The 20307-nt window shown below is 34.7% G+C and overlaps 1 protein-coding gene across 1 annotated transcript in view; it reads left to right on the plus strand.

Annotated features, from left to right (window-relative positions):
- The window catches only part of MALRD1 (MAM and LDL receptor class A domain containing 1), a gene marked incomplete at its 5' end in the record, with an annotated part of 42762 nt that overhangs the window by 4014 nt on the left and 18441 nt on the right, over nucleotides 1-20307 (plus strand). Inside the window, 5 exons of the mRNA XM_010167976.1 lie at nucleotides 498-591; nucleotides 1826-1969; nucleotides 6311-6468; nucleotides 12427-12519; nucleotides 13967-14174. Coding sequence (XP_010166278.1) covers nucleotides 498-591; nucleotides 1826-1969; nucleotides 6311-6468; nucleotides 12427-12519; nucleotides 13967-14174 — 697 coding nt within the window. The remainder of the gene's footprint in view (nucleotides 1-497; nucleotides 592-1825; nucleotides 1970-6310; nucleotides 6469-12426; nucleotides 12520-13966; nucleotides 14175-20307) is intronic.

Genomic DNA, 20307 nt, shown 5'->3' on the forward strand with positions numbered 1-20307 from the left:
CATTAGGGCAGAATAGCAGTTGACCAAGTATTCCTCAGGGCTTGCTTTGGCTAAAAACTTGATGAAAGGCTTCTGACCAATGGCGTTTGCTGTTCTGACTTTGCTCCAGGTCTCTGATAAACTCTGAAAACAACCAGAAAAGGTTTACATTCCCAGTCTCTGGTGGAATAATGGCCTGATAAAACACAAAATCCTCTGTATTTCTTAACTGTCGTGATGCTTGCTTACTGTATTTTATTGTCCTTTTTCAAATCCTTCCTGTTAAATGCTACTTTACTCTTGAGTTGGATGATTAAACTATATATCTGTGCTGACAAGCCACAGATATGTGAAAAAAACAGTATGATAATCCTTCAAAATTAAGTGCATGATTTGAGTTCTCATATTTCTAATAGAAAATCTATGGACTCGACTGGTGTATCTGGGAAGTTTTTTTTTTTCTTGTCTGTGCCATTGATGAATGCCATCTCTTGTTGATTTGCTGTTAATCTCTGCAGGTTATCTTTTGGGGGATGTTGGAGACACAGAGACCAGATGAAACTGTTGCCATTGATGATATCACTTTCAGTGAGGGGTGTTATCTGGCACGTGGTAAGCATACCTGTTTTTTGGGAGACAAATAATTTTACTTTGTCTTTCTCTTAGATTAGAAGAGAAAACACAAAGCTTTCTTAACTCCATGTTTTCATCTGGTTTATTTTCATTCCTCTAAACCATCATCTATCGTATTGCATCTAAACACAGTTACAAAGAATGATAATAAGTACCCTAAGAAATCTGGTATGGTATAAATGTACCTTTCTGCAGCCAGGAAAGCACTAAGGCCTCAGTGGGCAGAAAAGATCTATTGTTTTTGGCCAAAGAATTGATGTGTTCAGCCAGCTCACAAAAAGCTTCGGAGTTGACTTCAGAGAGATTCCCAAGGCACTTGTGCGTATTTTTAAATGTGTGAAGGTCCTGATCCTCAGCTGCGTAGTGGGGCTATTTTTTTCCACTCTGAAACATCCAAGAGCTGTCATGTCAGGCTAGTCAGCTCTGCAGCCCAACCATCCAGGCATGTTTGGATTCTTTAGCAAAACGTTTCTTATTTCTCTTTTCAACCCCATGTATTTTTATGGGAAAGAAATACTACCCATCCTAGCATAAATTAGACTGCTTGATGCCCTGTATTAAACAAGAAGATTGCACTTTGGTACCTGTGTCACATCTTAAGTAAGCACAGTCCTGATTCAAAGCACCTGCCTTATTTTCCTGCCTCTTAGTCATAGCGCAGGCACTGAGGATTCAGTCTTCAAATTTAACGTGAGGTATGAAATGCAGTGTTTGGCATAGACTAAGCTAGGTTTTATGACTGGTTTTGTGTACTATGGTCTAAAATAAAGTTCTCTTCTGAACAGAAGCATTCTGTTGCAAGTGTTACGGAGATGCTGCTGAATTTAACTTCTCCATTAGAAATGATTTTTAGGTAGCTACCATCTAGAAGAGTAAATATGTATTTCTTATTATGACATGTCATTTTTTAAGTTTCCTGGCAACTCTCTCTGAGGAAGTGAAATCACGAAGGTTGCAATGACTTGCCAACATAAATAACACTCCGTTGCTCTGAAAGAAGCATCTATCTTAAAGGAATGATTTTTTAAAATAGTATCGTTAAAGATGACAGTCTGATATATTAGATAGCACTTAGTGATGCAAAATGCTTTTGAAGTAACCAGAGACAGAATTGTTGTCAAGTAGTTTAATAAGCATGTATTTCTGATAGGAAGTAGACTCATAAATAATGACTTCTTGAGAAGTTAAATGATTGTTTTTCTTTGTCTTTTAGCACCAGAAACTTCCAGTTTTGAGCTTGGCATGTGTGAGTGGCATTCAGATCAACCAGCTGAGTCTGCTATGTGGGCACGATTGCAAGCCGGACAGAAGATTACCTCCTGTTCCTTTCTGAAAGGTGGGAGCAACAATACTGAAGGTAGGAAATTCAAGTTAATGTGCAATTACTATCTGTGATTAAGAATATGGTGCTTTTTAGGACAAAGTGGTGATGCAATATAGAAACAGAACATGAAAAGAGAAAAGAGGCATGAAAAGTAATTGCACGTATTTTGTACTTAAATTAGCTTTTGCTTTGACCATTTAGTAAGGCTGTTGTGAACTCACATGCTGGTAAAATATGAAAGATTTTAATGTAAGAATTCCCATATAAGCTAATAATTTATTTATTCTCCAGTTAATCCTTTGTATGAGATCTATGCAATAATTTGATGAAATTAAGTTAAATCCATCTAAGTCTACAGCCCATGTGTGTGTTTTTTTTCTGTTTTGTTTTGGTACTTGGTAGTTTTACTTGTGTAGTATTACTGTGTTTTAGCATACAGTCAGGAATTTCACTTCAAACTTTTAATTAGGGCAGATGTAGAGAAACATTTATTATACAAAATAGTTTATTATTCTTAAAGACAAAACTAATTCAGTTGCAATTTTCAGAAGTAGAGAGTTGCACTTGTTTTTAAAGTTGCTGTATACTGATGGTCTATGGGTTTATGGGAAAGGTTTTTAGAAGTTAATGAATATAAATGTCTAAGTGCTGTAAAGTGCAATGGAATCACCTTGCCAGCTAAGTGTTTGGCTGTCTACTGAGACTACCTTCAAAGGGGTTAAATACCACTACTTATAATGGTGTTATTTGTGATGTAGCTTTGAAGAACTGACAGTGTAGAGATTACTCCAAAGAAATGGAGTACATCTCATTGATAGCAGCAGAATGAATGCTTAGATATTGTTTTCATTTTAGAAAGATTTTTAAAATAAATTTTAACATACATTTCAACACACTCTAGTAAATATAAATCAAATTATGATGGAATAGGAAGCAGAAGTGCTTGAGTGTATACGCTCTATTAAGATTAATTTTTTCCATGTCAATATTTATGTGCAAGAACAAGCATATAGACTATTAAAGCAGATTTTTTTTTTTTTCTTAGCTTTGAGGAAAAAAAAGAAAAGAGCCACAGCACCTTTCAATTTCTACTGGGATATCTAACAAAAGTTAGGTTTTTCATTTGATTTTATTTTAAACACCTCCCTGAACAGTTGTATCAGTGCCATACCTTAACGTGATACCTAAAGGGCTAGTAATGGGTATGGATTTCCCTTCTATGGCAATGCTGTGTTATCAGCAAAGATAGTGAAATTCTGTAAGTGGTTTTTATGGGACCAGGTCACAAGCAATGTCTACTGAAACAGAACACATTTTGAAATGTCTATTGTATAGGTGCTTGGGTATTATTATATAACTATGCACAGGTAGCTGAGTAGGCTGAACCTATAACACAAAATGCTTGGGGACATTCCCTGTGCTTCCATGTCATATAGGGGAAAAAAAAAAATGTGAGAAGAAATAAGTGTCAAAACAACACATGGAATTCAATTCGGGATTAACATTAGAAAGTATTGAAAAATGTGAACTATGATTCCTCACCGCTCAATACATTCAGTATTTCTATTAATACAGATTTGTTAAGGCATAAATGAAGAGGTTGAATATTCTAGAATTCTAAAAACTAAAGAAATGGTATGCAAACATCAAAAATGCCATGCTTGAGGGCTCAAACTTACAATGCAAATAGAGCTTGACTAAGCTTTAGTTTCTGATTTAGATCAAAGCTTTCACTACTGTGAATAGAAGAGAGGTGAGAAACTAAATTATAAAGCAGAGGTCTAGATAATTACGTTTATAAAGAAATGATTGCTTATAGGCTTTGAATAATCCTTCCTTCCTAGTATTCTTAAATTTAATAAAATACTTTCTGTCCTTGGTGGACTTTTTTATTTTGTTCTTTTATTGTTTCTTTTCTCCAGTGCTGTAGTTTAGGCATTTTGTCTATAACTCTTCCTCTTAATTTCTCTAGTGTCAGTAGTTATTACAGAGGTTTTATATTTCCCTGCAAAACTGTTAGAAAGTACTTTGTTGTTGTTTTCTTTATTGATATTTCCAGCATACTATGTAGTTTCCATAGTTCATTATTCTTACATTGAATTAATCTAGTTTCCTACGTCATGGGTAACACTTTAATAAGGAACTAATGAAACCACTTCTCCTCAAAATAAAAACAAAGATTATGAGATGCAAAAAGAAATCAACGTGCTATGGCTTTTGAACCCAACATTTCAGATAACTAATGATAAAAATCCCTCAAGTTTAAATATGGTAAAACAGCCAAACCGTTAGAATATGTGATTCTCTTAAATAACTTTTGTTTTTTTTTCCTTCAAGATTTCATCCGCAACTTTTGAGTTCAAAAAAATTCACCTTCTAAGATCAGAAAAAATGACAGTTCAGCTCTGACCTCTTCTTTCCTCAAAATCGTTAAGTGGGAAGGTTGCAGGGAGTGTTCAGAGACTGAACAGCTCTCTGCTAGGGAACAGAACTTGTCAGAAAAGAAAAGGTTCCAGTCCATGGATCAGTTCTAACTGAAGACTCAGTTGTTACTCTCAAACTAGTCACAAAGATTCCAAGTCTTGTACTTTGCAAAAGAAAAAAGAACCAATGAATTAAAGCAGAAGGAGTAACAAAAGATTTGAGCCAGAAAATGCTTAAAATGGAACTGAGCAGTTAAATGTTTACAGGCTTTGAATTTTCAGTGTAGCAGGACACAAGCAGGCTCACTAGCCCATCCCAGCTCTAGGAAGAGACTGGGCCACCTCAGCAGCAAGTTGTAAGCTCTGCTTCTAGTTTGACATGGTTCTACTTTTACAGGCTATAGAGGAGAGGGAAAAATAATAATTAGAAAAATCGGTATTTTCAGGATAGGAGTTTCTGGTTTCTTCATTTCTGAAAGTAGGCCTCAATTTGTCTCAGAAGTATTCACAATACTTGCACAAAATATATTCCCTGAAGAATAGTCTTTGTGGACACACAATCTTCTGGATGTTTCATAGAACTTTTGTTTATCTAGTGCTGTTCATTTGCTTTCTTATCTAAAAATCGTGTCAGCTCCACTTTCCCCTGTTTTTAAAGATTCGGAAACTTAAACTGAAAGAGGGAAAGGAATTTTAATTATCATTAGTCTCAGAAAATAAAGCTGGTTGGTTTTGCAATGGCATCAGAGAACTCTGAAGTTAGATCAAGGAGAGCTAGTATAAATCCTAATGTTGATGCATATTTTTCTTCTGTACAAGCCAGTAGCCATAGGAGTGCAGATACTCTGTTGATGTCTGTCAAACAGAATGCTGGGTTAAATCTGTAATATTTCCTTATATCAAGGTTAACAGCTGTGGTATGAAATTACATACCTAATTCCAATGAAATTACAACCAAGTATTTCAGTGTAAAAAGTTGCATAATGCAAAGTAAACTAGCTACAAAAGGAAAAGAATGTGGTCCCTTATAATTGAATGTTTTCCTTGTGAAATGGCACATCAGCTTGAAATAAGGTGTGTAACACCTGCATTTGAGATAATTGTATTTAGAGATACGAACACAGAAACAGTGGACTTAAGACCTTTAATCAATCCTTGTTTATTATTTTAATAGCTGCTTTAGAAGGGAGCAAAATATTCAGTGACTCAGGGGAGGGGGAAAAAAAACCCTGTTATATTTGATAAAAAGTACTTAGCCTTTTTATTTCTGACAAATAAAAGACCCTGTTGAGAGGATGGAGTACTCTTAGATCTCTGTAGGAATGCTTTTATGAGGGGCAGTAGGTCAAGAAGAGCACAAATTGCTTTTCTGCTTCAGATGGAAAGACAATATGCTTCCAGCATCTTGTTGCAGAAATTCTGGTTGAGAAGTAAAGACCCTGATTACATGGTGGAGATGCTACTGCCTTCTGCAGCAGAAAGGCGGAATGCTCCCCCCTCCCTTTTTTATTATTTTTAATTTTGAAGGGTCTACAAAAGTATTACTGTACAAAAGATATTTCCTGGAAACCATAGTGAAAGAAGGAAGAAAGCCTAGTTTTCAAATATATTTGCAAATAAGTATTGAATGGTTGTAAATGTAAGGAGGTTGAGCTGAATGTGGAACTGCTTACAGACTTTTACATGCAAAGTAACTTCAGGATATTATCAACTGATGTAATTCTTGGTTTCTGGGGGTATCTGTGACTGAAATTAAGATATATATTTGTATCTCTATCTTTTTAATAGGAAACACATAACATCCAAGTCATATTATCAACATGACATTCAGATTCCCTTGTCGGGATGAGTCCATAGTTTAATTACAGGAAAGCAGTCCTTATTTTCATAGACTGAGGAAAAAACCCATATGTTTTTTGAAAAAGTATATTTTTTTTTCTTTATTTTTCAGGCCATTTTGAGTGGTTAGAAGCTAATGATGACATAATATACAAAAGCACTTATCTTAACAGCTCCATTTGTCATTGCTTCAGCAAGAATTGCCATTTCCAGTTTCATTACTCCATGGCAGATAGCAGTGTTCTCAAGGCAGTACTGTTTGGTAATCAGGTAAGAAGAAACATGCATTCATTTTCAAAGGGTAAAGATATGGCAGCCTGGGTGTTACCAGCCAAAATGCAAGGAAATATGCCTGCTAGAACGTGCCTGCCCCCTAAGTCATTTTGTGCAAAACAGTAACTTGGTATTGTTCCACTGATCTATGCAATTGTAAAACCTGGGTATTTGCCATCTCAGCTATAAACTAATTTTGTGGAAATGTTCTTCAGGGACAAACTCTAGCTATTATGGAATTAAATAATTTGGGAATTTTAGGGGAAAAATCTATAGTAACAGCTTTTTTAGCCTTCTTCCCATTCTGAAAATGGGAAAATAAGTGCTTTTCTCTATGGAGACAAATTAAAAAGGAAAGTTGCTGGCTCAGGATATCTGGAAAACTTATTTAGCAATGTGATTTGCTTCGCCCATGTTTTAGAGCAGTAATTTTCCTATTCTTCTACTTAGTAATAGGTAAAATAGCCATGTCAAACTGAAACACAAATGCCAGTTTGTGTTCCAATGACAACTATTTTCATCTTTCTTACTTGCCTTGCCTTGTGGAGGCTTTCTACTGTTGGAAGGTTCCCTTTTGAAAGTCTTGTTTAACAACTTAATATTGATGCTATTGTACTGCTACTTAATGAAAGCAAGAGCAGTGCAGCTGGTCTTAATAAGTTAATGGCTCTCATATCTTGGTGTTGGAGTTGAATTATTATCACCCAACAATATCAGTATTTAAAAAGACGGATCCACGTCATTTGTAAATCTAAGATGCAAAAAGCCTGAAGTGTAATGCAACCAAGGGGTCTAAATATAGGAACAGGTAATAGAAATACCTTATTTATTTCCCACTGCGTTTTCAAGCATTCATGAAAACAACTCCAGGCCATTTCTCATTTTTCATTTATACAAAAGGGAACGGTTGTCTTTTTCTATGACCTGTTACTGTATCAGGAAGTTGTAACATAACCAGTGTTCTGGTCAGAATGTATGGAGATTTGTGCCAATAAATTCCCAGGTAATGATGCCCACTGCAACCTTGAGACAGAACAGGAATACTGATTTCAACGGTTCACCTAAGCAGCATCAATGGACCCAGTTTAAGAGTTTTCTTTCCTTGAAAATAGAACAAATTATGTAAGCCAAAAACATGAGAAAACTGGCGTTTGAGTTTCCATAGAATTGGGTGCCTGAATTGAATTAATTGATAAACAGTTCCTTACATATGCATTAGAAGAATGTTTTTTTGCAGTCAAATCAGTTCAATCCTCTCTGTTTCCACAACTTCTCTTAGCTCTTTAATGTTTTAGTTATTGAATTTCTCCTTCAGTCAGTAGTGTATTTATTGCACATAGACTTATTTAAAGCTGATGAGAGTTACTTATACTGGAAAATTTGCCAGAAAAACCTCCATAAACATAAGCTTCTGCTGGTAGTTTCAAAACCAAACCCCTACAGACTCATATGTAAGATGTCTTAAACTGAAATGAAGGGAGGGATAATTTTTACACACTTCAGTCCTACTGAATTGTTAGGTTGTTTATGAAAAACAAAATGAATCTTCAAAACTAGACTAATACTGAGAAACAGAAGTGAGAGCCAAGTGCTGATTCTGACCCTGGAAGACAACAGAGGTGCTGTCCTGGAGGCCGTCATTCAAAAAAACCTCTCAATTGCATGGTGTGGTACCATGCAGTTTCCTTACATCCCATTTTACTACTTTTATTGTTCAGAACCTCTTCCCTCTGAATATCTCTTGCTGTGCCCCAGCACTGACAGGCCTGATGCAAACAGAGACTGGATTAACGTACAGTTTCTGTACTGTTCTTAGAGGACAAGCACCACAGATGTTGCAAATGTATTCATAGCCACCTTCTCCCTTTCAACAGAGATGCCAAAGATGAATGAATATATTTTCTAAAGCAGACATTATGACATCACTTGGAAGACAGGGAATTTAAATTTACCTTGAGTATGAAGAAGGATAGGGAAAATGGACTGTCAACAGTAAGCTGTTGTTGACTTGTATTTAACTTGCAGTCCGTGATAATCTGCAGCTTTTCCTGTTTTACTGCTGACTTGGTAAAGTTGCACTTCACTCAATACTACTGTATTTGATAATTTGATATTTCTTTCCTGACTGTGATTCATGTGTCTTTGAACTTTGTGTTATTGCTTTGAAACTGTTTTTTATATACTGAGATTATTTTACGTTCTAATTATGTCCTTCAGAGTGTTTTTAATTCCTCCCACTTTAGTGTTATTTAAAACTTTAACATTTTTTAAAATTTTATTTTTCATTCCAGTATCCAAACAGTTTAATCAGCACTATAATTTTGTCAGGCCCTGGAACAGACCTATGCAGAGCCCTATTATAGTTTTCTTTTAATTTAATAGAAAAATATTTACAGCTCCTCCTTTAAATAAGTTTGCACTCCTATTTGTACGCCCATTTGCACATCCATTTTACAGCAATTCCTCAATTTGCTCAAAGAATGTCCTATGAGATTACGTTAAAAGCCTTAATAAAGTGATTTTTACTTTTTCAAGGGTTTTTACTATGAAAAAGAAAAGATGATTACACTGAATGTGACTTACTCTTCATCAGAAGCAGCTAATGTAGGTTTCTTACATTCTAATTCTCTAGCTGCTTACAAGATTATTGTTAGCAATCTCTTCCGGTGTTTTATGAGTTACCAACTTTTAGCTGATTGCCTATAATTACATAGTCTGTATTTTCCCCTTAACTGTAATATATATCCTTTGTTCTCCCAGTTTTCTAGTTTCCCACACAGTCTCCTCTGGTTGTCAGAGTTAGTTATTTATAGTAAGATATTTCTTCCATTCTGTAACTTTTAATTAAAACTTCCCAATTCCCTTCCAGTTTCAGTACTTCTGGCTTATATATATTTGTAATATTGTTCTTCTATTCCAGTCTGTGTTTGCCTTCACATTTGGCAATATTCACTGTCTTTACTAACATAAAATATTAACAATATTTATTGTCTATTGACTGTCTGATAAATTTTCTGTGAAAACGGAAACCAAAGAAGATAGCGTTGACTTTATTCTATCATTTGCCATTCATCACTTGCTCACTCCTCCCATTAAGTAATGGGCTTATAGGTCTTCTTTTTATCTTAATCTTTACATCTTGTACGGCTTACAAAACAGATGGAAATAAAATAATAAAGGATAGTTTCAACTGATGTTTATATGTGCAACCATATTTGTACCCTGGTGCACTAACACTTCTGCTAGTGCTCAGTTACACTTTCAAAAACCACTCAAGTACACCCCTCTGCAGACATTAAAGGTGATCCATTAATCACTTTGGGGAAACAAATAAGCTTTTTTTCCAAAGTACTCTCTGAAATGAAAGAATAAGGGACAAAATAATGAGTGCAGTTGCACAGCAGTGAATTTATCTGTAAACAAGTGTCAAAAATTAAAAAAGGTTGTATTTCATAAATGGAATTGATAAGAAAAAGACATTGTCTCTTCTATCCTACAAATCTGAGTAGTATTATTTCAAAAACAAAGAAACACACCCCCCCCCAAAAAAAAAAAAAAAAAATTGCAGGGAAAATAAACTATTCTTGTCCATTTTAGCTTTACAAAAAATTGTTTATAGATAGTAATATATCACAGTAGGGGGAAAAGAGTGAAGATATTTTGAGCAACTGCTCCCCTGAATCACTAAAATCTTGAGGGAAAGTACTAGAAAAGCAATACATTCAACATTTTAAACAAAGCTAGAGACTCAAGGAGTGTACTAGAAGGGTTAACCCATTTGCACCAAAGAGGTGGAAGAATCTGACAAGCAGGATGAATACTACAGAGAAAACACTGCAGGAAAGGGAAATAATATTATTGGTTTATTAGAGCTGTATAAAATCAGAGGGTAATATCTGCTGCACAGAACAATAGGCATTTTAAAAAATTGCATCTGAGGTGATTTACAGCTTTCAGTGTAAAAAAGCAGCCCTAGAAGTTCTGGGCACTGGCACATGCATGGAAAACTGAAGTTTAGTGTTACAAGTTATTTTTACTAAAATGAACTGGGGAGAAAGATAGTCATGGGGATGGGTATCTAAGTTGTTAATTGAATGTGAACAAAATTATAGTATCCAGATGCATCCAGTCAAATAAACAGCATTCTATATTTGTAGAGTGTTCCCACAAGGTATAAAAATATGTTTTGAGGGTTTGAATATGTACATGTGGGGGACTGTGTGCATGCACAGATACATTAACTAAAACATTTTTAAAACAGACACTTAACCACAGGCTATGATTTTAACCAGCTATGCAGTATAGTTCCTAGTACATTATTTTTTTCTGTGTCTTATATGTGACTATTGTAGGCTAATAACATTCACAGATTTTCTTTGGAAGCTGAATTATTTAGCAAAATGAAGCAAGTTTTATGTAGAATGAAGTAAACCTCGACACTGAAAGACTTTTGCTGAATGTCTGTCACATGTATAAATTGACAAATACTTGTATCCTATATGGATGTGGAAACTCAGAGTTGACTTTTATTTTTTAAGTCAAGTGTATGTTATGTGATTTACCCAAATTTGATCCCTTATGTTATTTACTGTTTGGAATTAGGGTGTTGGTTTTGCCATGTCTTGCAGTTTTCCAAAACTGATCTTTGAACACATATTCAATAGAGTTTTAGTCTTCTAGCTTTGTTAATATGTTGTAACAGTTGAAGCCTTGGTAGGAAAAGAGTCTAAGTAATTAGCTACTCTTCACAAGTCATATCAGTGTTGTTCTGTTGGCTCAGCTTCTCAGTCTATCAAGTAATAGACAGCATCTTCCTCCTCTTTTTGATATTTCAAACCAGGAAAAAACTGTCCTTTTCTGTAGTGTTGATAATATTTCACACACCTATCATACCCACTTTTATTAATCTCCTATAAGGCAAACTTTTTTATCCTTTCAATTTCTCTTCATAAAATATACTTTCCATTTCTCTTATCCTGCTTCACATCTTTTTCTGAACTGCCTTTAACTCTGTAATATCCTTTGTGGAAAAAGCATGACAAATACTTTGCACAGTATCCTAAAAAGGGTCTCGCTATTGATGCTTGTCATGGTAAAGCTGTTTGTATGTATAGCCTGTATTAACTTTTCCTACATTTTTCCCCCTGTCTTTTTGGTTTCGCTCGGCTTTGGGGTTTATTTTAAAAAGATTTTATTTAAGGATATGAAGTTCACATTGCTACAATTCTTTTCATTATGCTGGCCTCAGCATGTTCCAGTTAGGATCATGAGCAGAAGCAGAATGAACATAAGCTTTTTTTTTTTTTTTTTTTTTTTTTGGTCAGATTATTGATTTAAAAGGTCTTGGAGTGCTTACATAAAGGGAGCCTTACTATATTTGATACTCTTGCTGTTATCCTTAGGAGGTGGAGTGAAAATGAGGATTGAGGTAACTCAGAAAATAACTAGGACTTGTTAGGTAGTATTCTACCTGCTTGCTTTGCAGATTTTTTAAATTTTTTTTTTTTTAGTATTTAGCACAGTTGATTGGGTAATTTTGACAGACCCCAAATTTAGTTCTAAGAAAACGTAATCTAAATATAACACAACATAATATAAGCAGTTATTTATGAAAAAGAAACTAATGTAGAGGCCAACATGGAAACATGTTGTTAAATTTAGCAATAGTATGTCTTAATTTACATATTAATTCATTTTAATTCTGCCAAGCTGACTCCTGATAATTATATGATTAACTTGTTTAATCGCAGTAAAAGTGTTGTTTCCCTTCTCTCCTATAGACCTCAGTACAAAGATTGCAAATGAATATGTGAAGTTGTATTTCCTCACATAGAGCAAGTTTGTATATAGTGGTCATTTGGCTAGGATATGAAAAGATTGAGGACAAAAAGAGGTCTTGATAATTTACAGAGGAACAAAAATTAGCTTTATAACATCATATTCTACATTTTATAGGAGGAACATGTCTTGTGGGAAACCAACATCATGACTAAGAAGGAATGGGTCAAAGTGGATATACAGATACCAACAAGGCTAGAAGAATTAAAGGTATAAATGAAAAAAGCATGTACTTAATTTTTAAAAATGTTTTACCTTATTGTTTATAAAGCTTATAAGAAACTTATAAAATTGTTAAAATTGTATGTATTCTGAAGGTCATGCCCTTCTTCATTGCTTCAGTGTGGGTAAAGCTCTGGTTATAACTCAACAAAACATCTACACAAACATCATATATTGAAGCAGCTGGTCTTTAATAGCACACAAGAAAATGAATACAATCTCATAATATTTGAGATAGTCAGATATCTGAGTCCATCTCAGGTATTATCAACTCATTTAAGTGAGATTATGTGAATTCAGGGAGTATGTCTGAGCCTTCTGCTTATGCCCCAAATCATGCCTGTTCTAGTTCTGTTTTGTCAGACTTGTCCAACTTCCACTGTGCTATCTGTCTCTTGCACATGCCTACTTTCTGAAATTTGTGCTCTGGCCACATCCCAGCCTGTCAAAACCCACAACTCTGTTTTTGATTTGTGCCTTCAACTGCTGCTCTTGTCTCTCAGTGCTCTCATTCTTTACCATTTTAATATTTCTGATGAATCCAGGCTTTCTTTCTCCTGTTTACTCCTTAAGCTCAGGTAAAAAACTTGGAGAGCACAAGTTGGGTAATGTCTTTGCTTTGAGACCCAGCATAGATGGGCTCTGCAGTGATCAGGAGCAAGAGATGTTCTTCTGAAACTTCATTATTCTAAATTAGCTTGTGTAAAATCTGGTCAGAAATGCTCCTTGAATCTCTATATCGATGCCAGCAGCAGTAAAATAAGCAGGGCCAGGGCACAGCCCAAAGGATTGCCATGTGGTAGCCCATATAATTAAAATTTTAGCATGGTTTTGATTCAACTAAATTGTCCATCTCCCAGACAGTGCCTGGAACACTTCAAGGGTTACCAACAGTCAGGGAGCAATCCCACTGCACAGACTGGATGCAACCATCTTGCCTTAAGCAGTGAAAGGTATCAGTTGTTAAGCTATGCTCTTGCAATTGGTGTCTGAGGACAGTCTCTAGCTCATTTTACTCATCTGCGAGTGTAACCAAATTTTTTTCTCTTGGGCATCTGCTAAATGAGGCTCTGGAGACTTCAGAACAGAAGATGGAGTCTTTAAGACATTACATTTTAGGTCACTCTTCTAAAGCACAAAGGCACTGCAACTTTTTAGCCAAATGGTTTCTGAAATTAAGAGTTTTTTCTTTAAAATAGAGTTCTATTAACTTCAGTCTTGGAATTTGTCGAACGATTTTAGATGAAAATTTTCAGAAAATTCAACCTGAGGTAGGCTTACAAAATTTCAGCTTATGATTTGAAATTTTTTGTAGTTTTGTAATGGAAACTATCCAGTGCTTTTTACACATATGGCATCACCATTTTATGGAAATAAAAATCAGTTTCTCTCTGTTCTTTGTTAATGCAAATATTTTAACCATAACAATCCACAGCTTATTTTTAAAGGAACACTCTGGAGCAGAGCAGGTTTCATCTGTCTGAATGGCATCCAGCTCTTGGACACTACACCATCAGAACCACCAGGTTTCTGCTCTTTAGAAGAATTCACCTGTGCTGATGGGCAGTCCACTGAGCCTGGGTCAGCCTGTGACTCTCACTCAGATTGTTCTGATGGCAGTGATGAGGATCCAGCAGCCTGCTGTAAGTGAATTGCATTGCTTTAGAAGGGAATTGTGCTGAAGAGTATTGTGAAAAGTAATCAGATCTATCTAAGAAATGGCTGAAAAACTTAGTTATTATTTACATGGCTTATTTTCACCAGAATATTTAATGATGTACAGGTTAGTGACAATGTTCATATCATTTTTTGTCATGTATTTTTTCTTCTTCCATTTCTGTTTCTCTCTCTGGCATCATCAATATGTTTTGGATTCAGATAATAAATTTTAAGTGTCTGCAGAAACGCAACATTTTGCATGGTTTTTTTCTTAAATGCATTCCCTACCTAGAACATTTATAACCTCTATTTCCTTAATTTGAGATGGACTGAAATCTGCCTTTGGGTTTGTGGTTTGAACACTTTCCTAGTTGTCTATGAGTTATTGTCAGAAAATTCATTAGGTGACATGATATTGGCATGGTGTTTCAAATCACCATACAAATCAGCTGCACTTTAGGTGCTATATCTTTGTCACGACATTTTCAGCTGAAGGTAAATTTACTTAGAAACCAGAGTTTCTACTATACAATACAGAGAAAAAAAAATTAAAATTACTGTAAGATATGTCTAATAACTCTGAAACATTTTAGAGTTCCATGCGAAAGTAGCTTTAGAGACTCTATTCCTTTTAAATGAATATTACACATTGTGCATCGTTATGTGTATTTGCTTGTGCTACTATCACTTAAATGTGTCTTATAGATGAAAATTGTGCACATATTTCAGATATTAGTAAGGATATACATTGCTGCTGGGAGGTGGAAATTAAAATTTTTAGTGTCACCCAGGATACAGCATGAAGGACACTGATAATGTTTGTGACAGCAGGATGATGGGCACTGATAATTTTTATTTCAAAATTTCATGTCAAACGTCAGGAATTATTTGTGACTATGAGGTTTTCTTAACTCACAGTCTGAACCTTTAATCTTTTCCATCAAATAGCCATGCAGAAGCCATCTCTGAAATGAGTAATATGTGCAAATGTTGAAATTACATTTTAAATAGGAAAGTTTACACTGTTTCATCTCTGGGTGGAGTCTAAGCTGACATTAAAGTCTATAGGAGATCCCTCTTTGACATCTATTTTCCTTTTTTGCGAGACTTGACCCTATGCTGCTCACTCTGTGTGTGTTCTGGTAGGAGTGCAGAGAGTCCTTCCGTCCTCTTTAGGAAGAGGGATGGAAAGAAAGTGAACAGTACTTAATAAATTGGACTTTATTTATCAGCTATTTAGTGTTCCCACTTCCATAACAATGTGAGAGAATTGTGAATAATGACTGGGAATACAGAAGGATAATTTTAAGATTTAAAAGCAGGATGAAAAGTTACTGTCACAGTTGAAGGGTAGTTGTTAATAGTACTACACAAAGTGAAAAGAAAGATAAATTTAAAGACTTTCAGGCAATTATATAAGAAAAGTCAGAATGGCCTGAGGATCTCAACACTGTCCTTTGCAAATCCTCCAGAATTAGGGTGCTGGGGCAAGAACTGATGGGAGGCCCAGCCAGTGCAAAACCCTCTGCAATAGCTCTGCCTAGCACTCCACTGTCTGCTGCCATCTCTGCAGTTACCTTTGGTTTACCATGTGGCACTGATTCTCCACTAACTCCTCGTGTATTTTAATTTAAAGAAAATATCACATTCAGTTGAACCTGAGACACAGGGTTTGTGTACTTCCTTCTGTGTTGAGACATTCACAGGTTAAAGATGTATCATTTTGTTGGAAGAGTGCACAAAAGTATACTCATCCTCGCAAAAGAGTGAAAAAAGATGCTTTTTCTAAAATTGAAGTAACTCATAACAGTTGCATATTGCAACTAAACGTGGAATTTAGCTCTTCAGCAGTTTGGGTGGTTTAGAAAATTCATCTTTCTGACGCTTTCTGCAGTGTTGAACAAAAGAGACCTAAAAGAAAAATCATCCTTTATTTCTGTTCTTTGTTCTTTTCTTCCCATTGTGTACGTTTTCCACATGATCTTGAAATTGTCTTCTATGATATTTAGAGTGCACCACATTTATTCACATTAATTTCCAGTAAAAAAAATCCCATGTGGTAAAATAGTGCATATTTTAGCTTCTATTCTTTTTGTATTTTAGCATCTACCGTTGGACACATCCTCTGTAGTTTCCTTTGATGAAGTACTCTAGTGTACTGAAAGAGCTGACAGATCTCCATGCTGAATGAAACCCAAGGCAGACAGCTGTTACTTAGCAATGTGAAGGATTTCCCTCTTCTGTGAGGGTTTTGTTTGCTTCATTATAATGGAAAAGGAGAAGTAATGTTTCTCTGTGCTCATGGTAACGTGGCATGAATGGTCTTATCATAAGGCAATTTATTACATGTTTTGCAATACTTCTTAAACTTTCTGTTTATTCTCTGTCCATTTATGTAAATATATGTTTAAGTATATGAGACTTAAAAGTCTCGAAAAATTAGGAAATCATCTAGGAAACACTTATGCACATGAGTAACCGCCTTTGAGTAGTTTTATTGAAATCAATGAATCTAATGAAGTGAAAAATTTTGAAAATAATATCTTTAGTATTAATTCTACATTTTTATTATGCATTATTTGACACCATTTATTTGAGATGATGTCTAAATTTCTTATTTCACTGTGACTGATAATAAATGATCAAAATCTAGTTAATATATTCAAAAGAGGGAAAGTGAGATACAGTACTTAGATAATTTGAAGGATTAAGAAATTCTCTTTCATACTGATGCCTTTTCTTTGTTTCCTACCTAATACAAAGGAAGTTTTGTACTAAATGCCATGCCAGATAATGAACATTTCAAGCACTATACTTACTATTAGTATACATTATTTATATGTAATATATACAATATATATAAAGACATCACAAATGACTCAGTAGCTAGGAATCCTAGCAACTTGTCAAGAAGTCTAGGAAGTGCTTGCTATTTTCAAGTGGTATCACACTTTGATACAGTAGTGTTTCTGGAAATTGCCTACTTATCAGTATTTATGTAGATTCAAAATGACTGTGGGACAGGATATCCTACACCTGTTTCTGAAGGAACATTACTTTCCATTTAGCCTAATTAGAAGCTTTCTTAAAACACCTGTCTTAACTCTTCTGGTTTTAATTTTCCATCTCAAGTGTTAGCTTAAATATTCTCAGCCTTTCATAGGATTTGTATAATTTATGAACAGAAAATATGTAGAATGAAGGAAACATGTATAATTTTAAAGCCATGTAACTTTTTCTGCATTTCATTTACAGTATAGCAATTTACAATTGCAAATTCTTGAGACCTTCTACAGCAGACGAACACATATGCAAATCTTTTTATTATCATTGAACTTTAAATTAGAAAGAGCATTTTTTGGTCTGAAACATTTGTTTTACTATACATTTATTGTCACTATCTGTCCATCAATCTTATGCATCTATGAGGAGAAAAGAAGGGACTGAGGTGTTATGAGACATCTGTCTAATGATTTATGACATATGGAAGTTCAGGCTTGATGAACTATGGCCATCTGTGATCTTTCTGAATGAATCTTTTAAGAAATTCTAGATAAAGAAAACTAATCACAAACCGGTAGAGAATGCGTGCAGGTAGTCAGTAAGAAGGTATATGTGTACGCCTTCCCTTTCCCAAAATTACATTAAATGTTAGCAAGGAATGACAAAATATTAATGACAAAGTAATCACAGAGGTGCTTTGGTCGCTGATCATACAGATAATTTATGCCTCAAATTCCATATGAGTTTGGATGCTGCTACACTGACCGAGGGTAGCAGCCCTCTTCATTCAATACTAATAGTCAGGGAAACACCAACCTGATGGAGAGACAAGCTGTGTCCCCAGCTGTGTTCATTTGATTGAGCTGCCAGAGTAGGATTTAAATGTTTCATCCAGTTGCAGCCTAGAAAAATTGAAGCAATGTTAATCACTAGTAACCCAGCCTAGCTAACAGGACTGTTTTGGTTTTACCCCAGGAGGATCAAGAGTTGCAAGGATAAGTATAGTAAGTTAGTCAAAAAATGTTTCCATTTAGCCTCCCAGTGCTCTTGGGATATGTGCTTTGTTTCCTGATATATATATATATATATATATATGGGGTTTTTTTAACATGTGGGAAAATGTTTCATATTAATTGAAAATTATTTCTACTGTATTTTATGGCTTTAGTAAGCTCCACTTATGTCTCGAAATTCTAGGAGGTGTGTATGGGGAACATTTCTTTTTCTCCTGGTTACATCCTGGAGTCATTGCTTTTGCAGAACTGGTGCAATAATTAACTCCTTGGCGAGTTGAGGCATATTGCTATACCCACATTAAAAAAAAAATTTTTTTTCAAAATTAGCTTGTTATTAGAATGAATACAAGTTGTTGTTTCCTTTCTAATTTCCTTTGTTTTGTTGAATTATAGATGAATGCCCAAAAATAAAATTAATTGATTTTGCTTTCAGAATGTGGAAAAACTTCCTGCAGTTCGCATCATCCAGTGAAGTCTTCTCAGTGAAATAAAAAACACAAACTCTGATAGTAAGAATTGCAGTAGGAAAGGACATAATATACCAGAAATATGGTTTGTGTCTGTTTAATTTGAATAACTGCAGTATGACTCCTTAAAAAATATAGGTTGTGCAGCCACTAATTTTTGAACTATAGGTAGTGAAACATTCACTGTAATCACTTGAAGATTCAAATAAAAATATAGAAAAAGTCTCTGAATAATAAAAATTATGCACTGTTTTTATGGGAAAGGATCACTTTTCAAAGTGTATTAAATTTTGAGCAATTAAAAAATACACTGAGAAACTATCTCACTTGGATTTGGGTTTCAGCCAAAGCACAGAACTTTTTCTTTAAGCTTGTTTAAACATTAACAAGTGTTAACTCCTTGAGTTTTTAGAATTAAGTAGGGATAAAACTTGAGTCAAACAATTGGGTTTCACTCACATTTATAGCCTAGCTGTTCTCTAACATATTAATACTTTTAAAAACTACGTATCACTTGCAGGAAGATTCAACAGTCAGCTTTTCATTATGAGCCACATTAAACAAGAACAGATCTGGTGTCATCAGCACACAAAAGATGTTGTTCTTTATATTGCAGTAACAGATCTTCCGATGGTCCTAAGTACCTCTAGTTAAAATAAAATACTAATTAAAAAACAAAATCCCATGCTAACTACCTTATTGAGCTGTAAAATAATACTTATCAGTACCATATTGATTTATCTTTCATATTTAAACTATTATCCTAACTTTGGCCTGTCATTTTCCTTCCAGGAATAGGTTTTTGGTTGCTTAGTTTACAACAGAGTAAGCTTCTTGCATCAACATGGTCATTTATTCATGTCTTTTTAGATATTACTATGCAGGCACTGCAGTCAGCTTCTTAGGCAGAAGACCTTTTACAAGGTTTTGGGAGGCTTGAGTACAGAGACGTTTAAGTAAAGAATGTTTGATTTATTTTTTTTGAGTGTGTGTCACATTGGTTCTCTCAAGACTGCTTAACTAAGGAAAGCACAATGCCTAGACATGGTATTAATTACCGTACAGCAAAACAGTTTAGTCTTGGATATCAAGTTACATATTCTACCTTAATGTATTAGGAATTGAAGTCTAATTAACAAGGTACCTTGTCAATAACATGAGAATTCTGTAATTAAATAAGTTTCATGTTTAACTAATATACTGCACTAAACAGAAAAGCACACTTCATTGAATTTTAATGTGTATAGTGAATCTAGGTAAGAGATACTGATATTTGTAATTTATTTTGTACATTAGAATTTAACTGCTCAAATAACCTCTTCATACTAAGAAGACCTTTGTTATGACAATTTACTATCATGGTGCTTTAATAAAGATTCATTTAATTTTGCTTTTGTACAATCTGAAAATTGAAGTAACGTGTATAATCATGTCTGGGGCTGATATGATAGGCTCAATGTGCCATAAAGTCTTGAAAGTGCCCAGTATAGTTCAAAAGCAATTTTTACAATTGCAATAGGTGACCAAACGAGTTAAGTAAAGCACTTGGTGAAGCTGTTCTGGACTAGGAAAGAAAACTCCTAGATTATACTATTTTCTTATCAAAAGAATTAATTTTGCTCAATAAATGA

Source organism: Antrostomus carolinensis, unplaced genomic scaffold, assembly GCF_000700745.2.
Source record: "Antrostomus carolinensis isolate BGI_N321 unplaced genomic scaffold, ASM70074v2 scaffold4165, whole genome shotgun sequence".
NCBI lineage: Eukaryota > Metazoa > Chordata > Aves > Caprimulgiformes > Caprimulgidae > Antrostomus > Antrostomus carolinensis.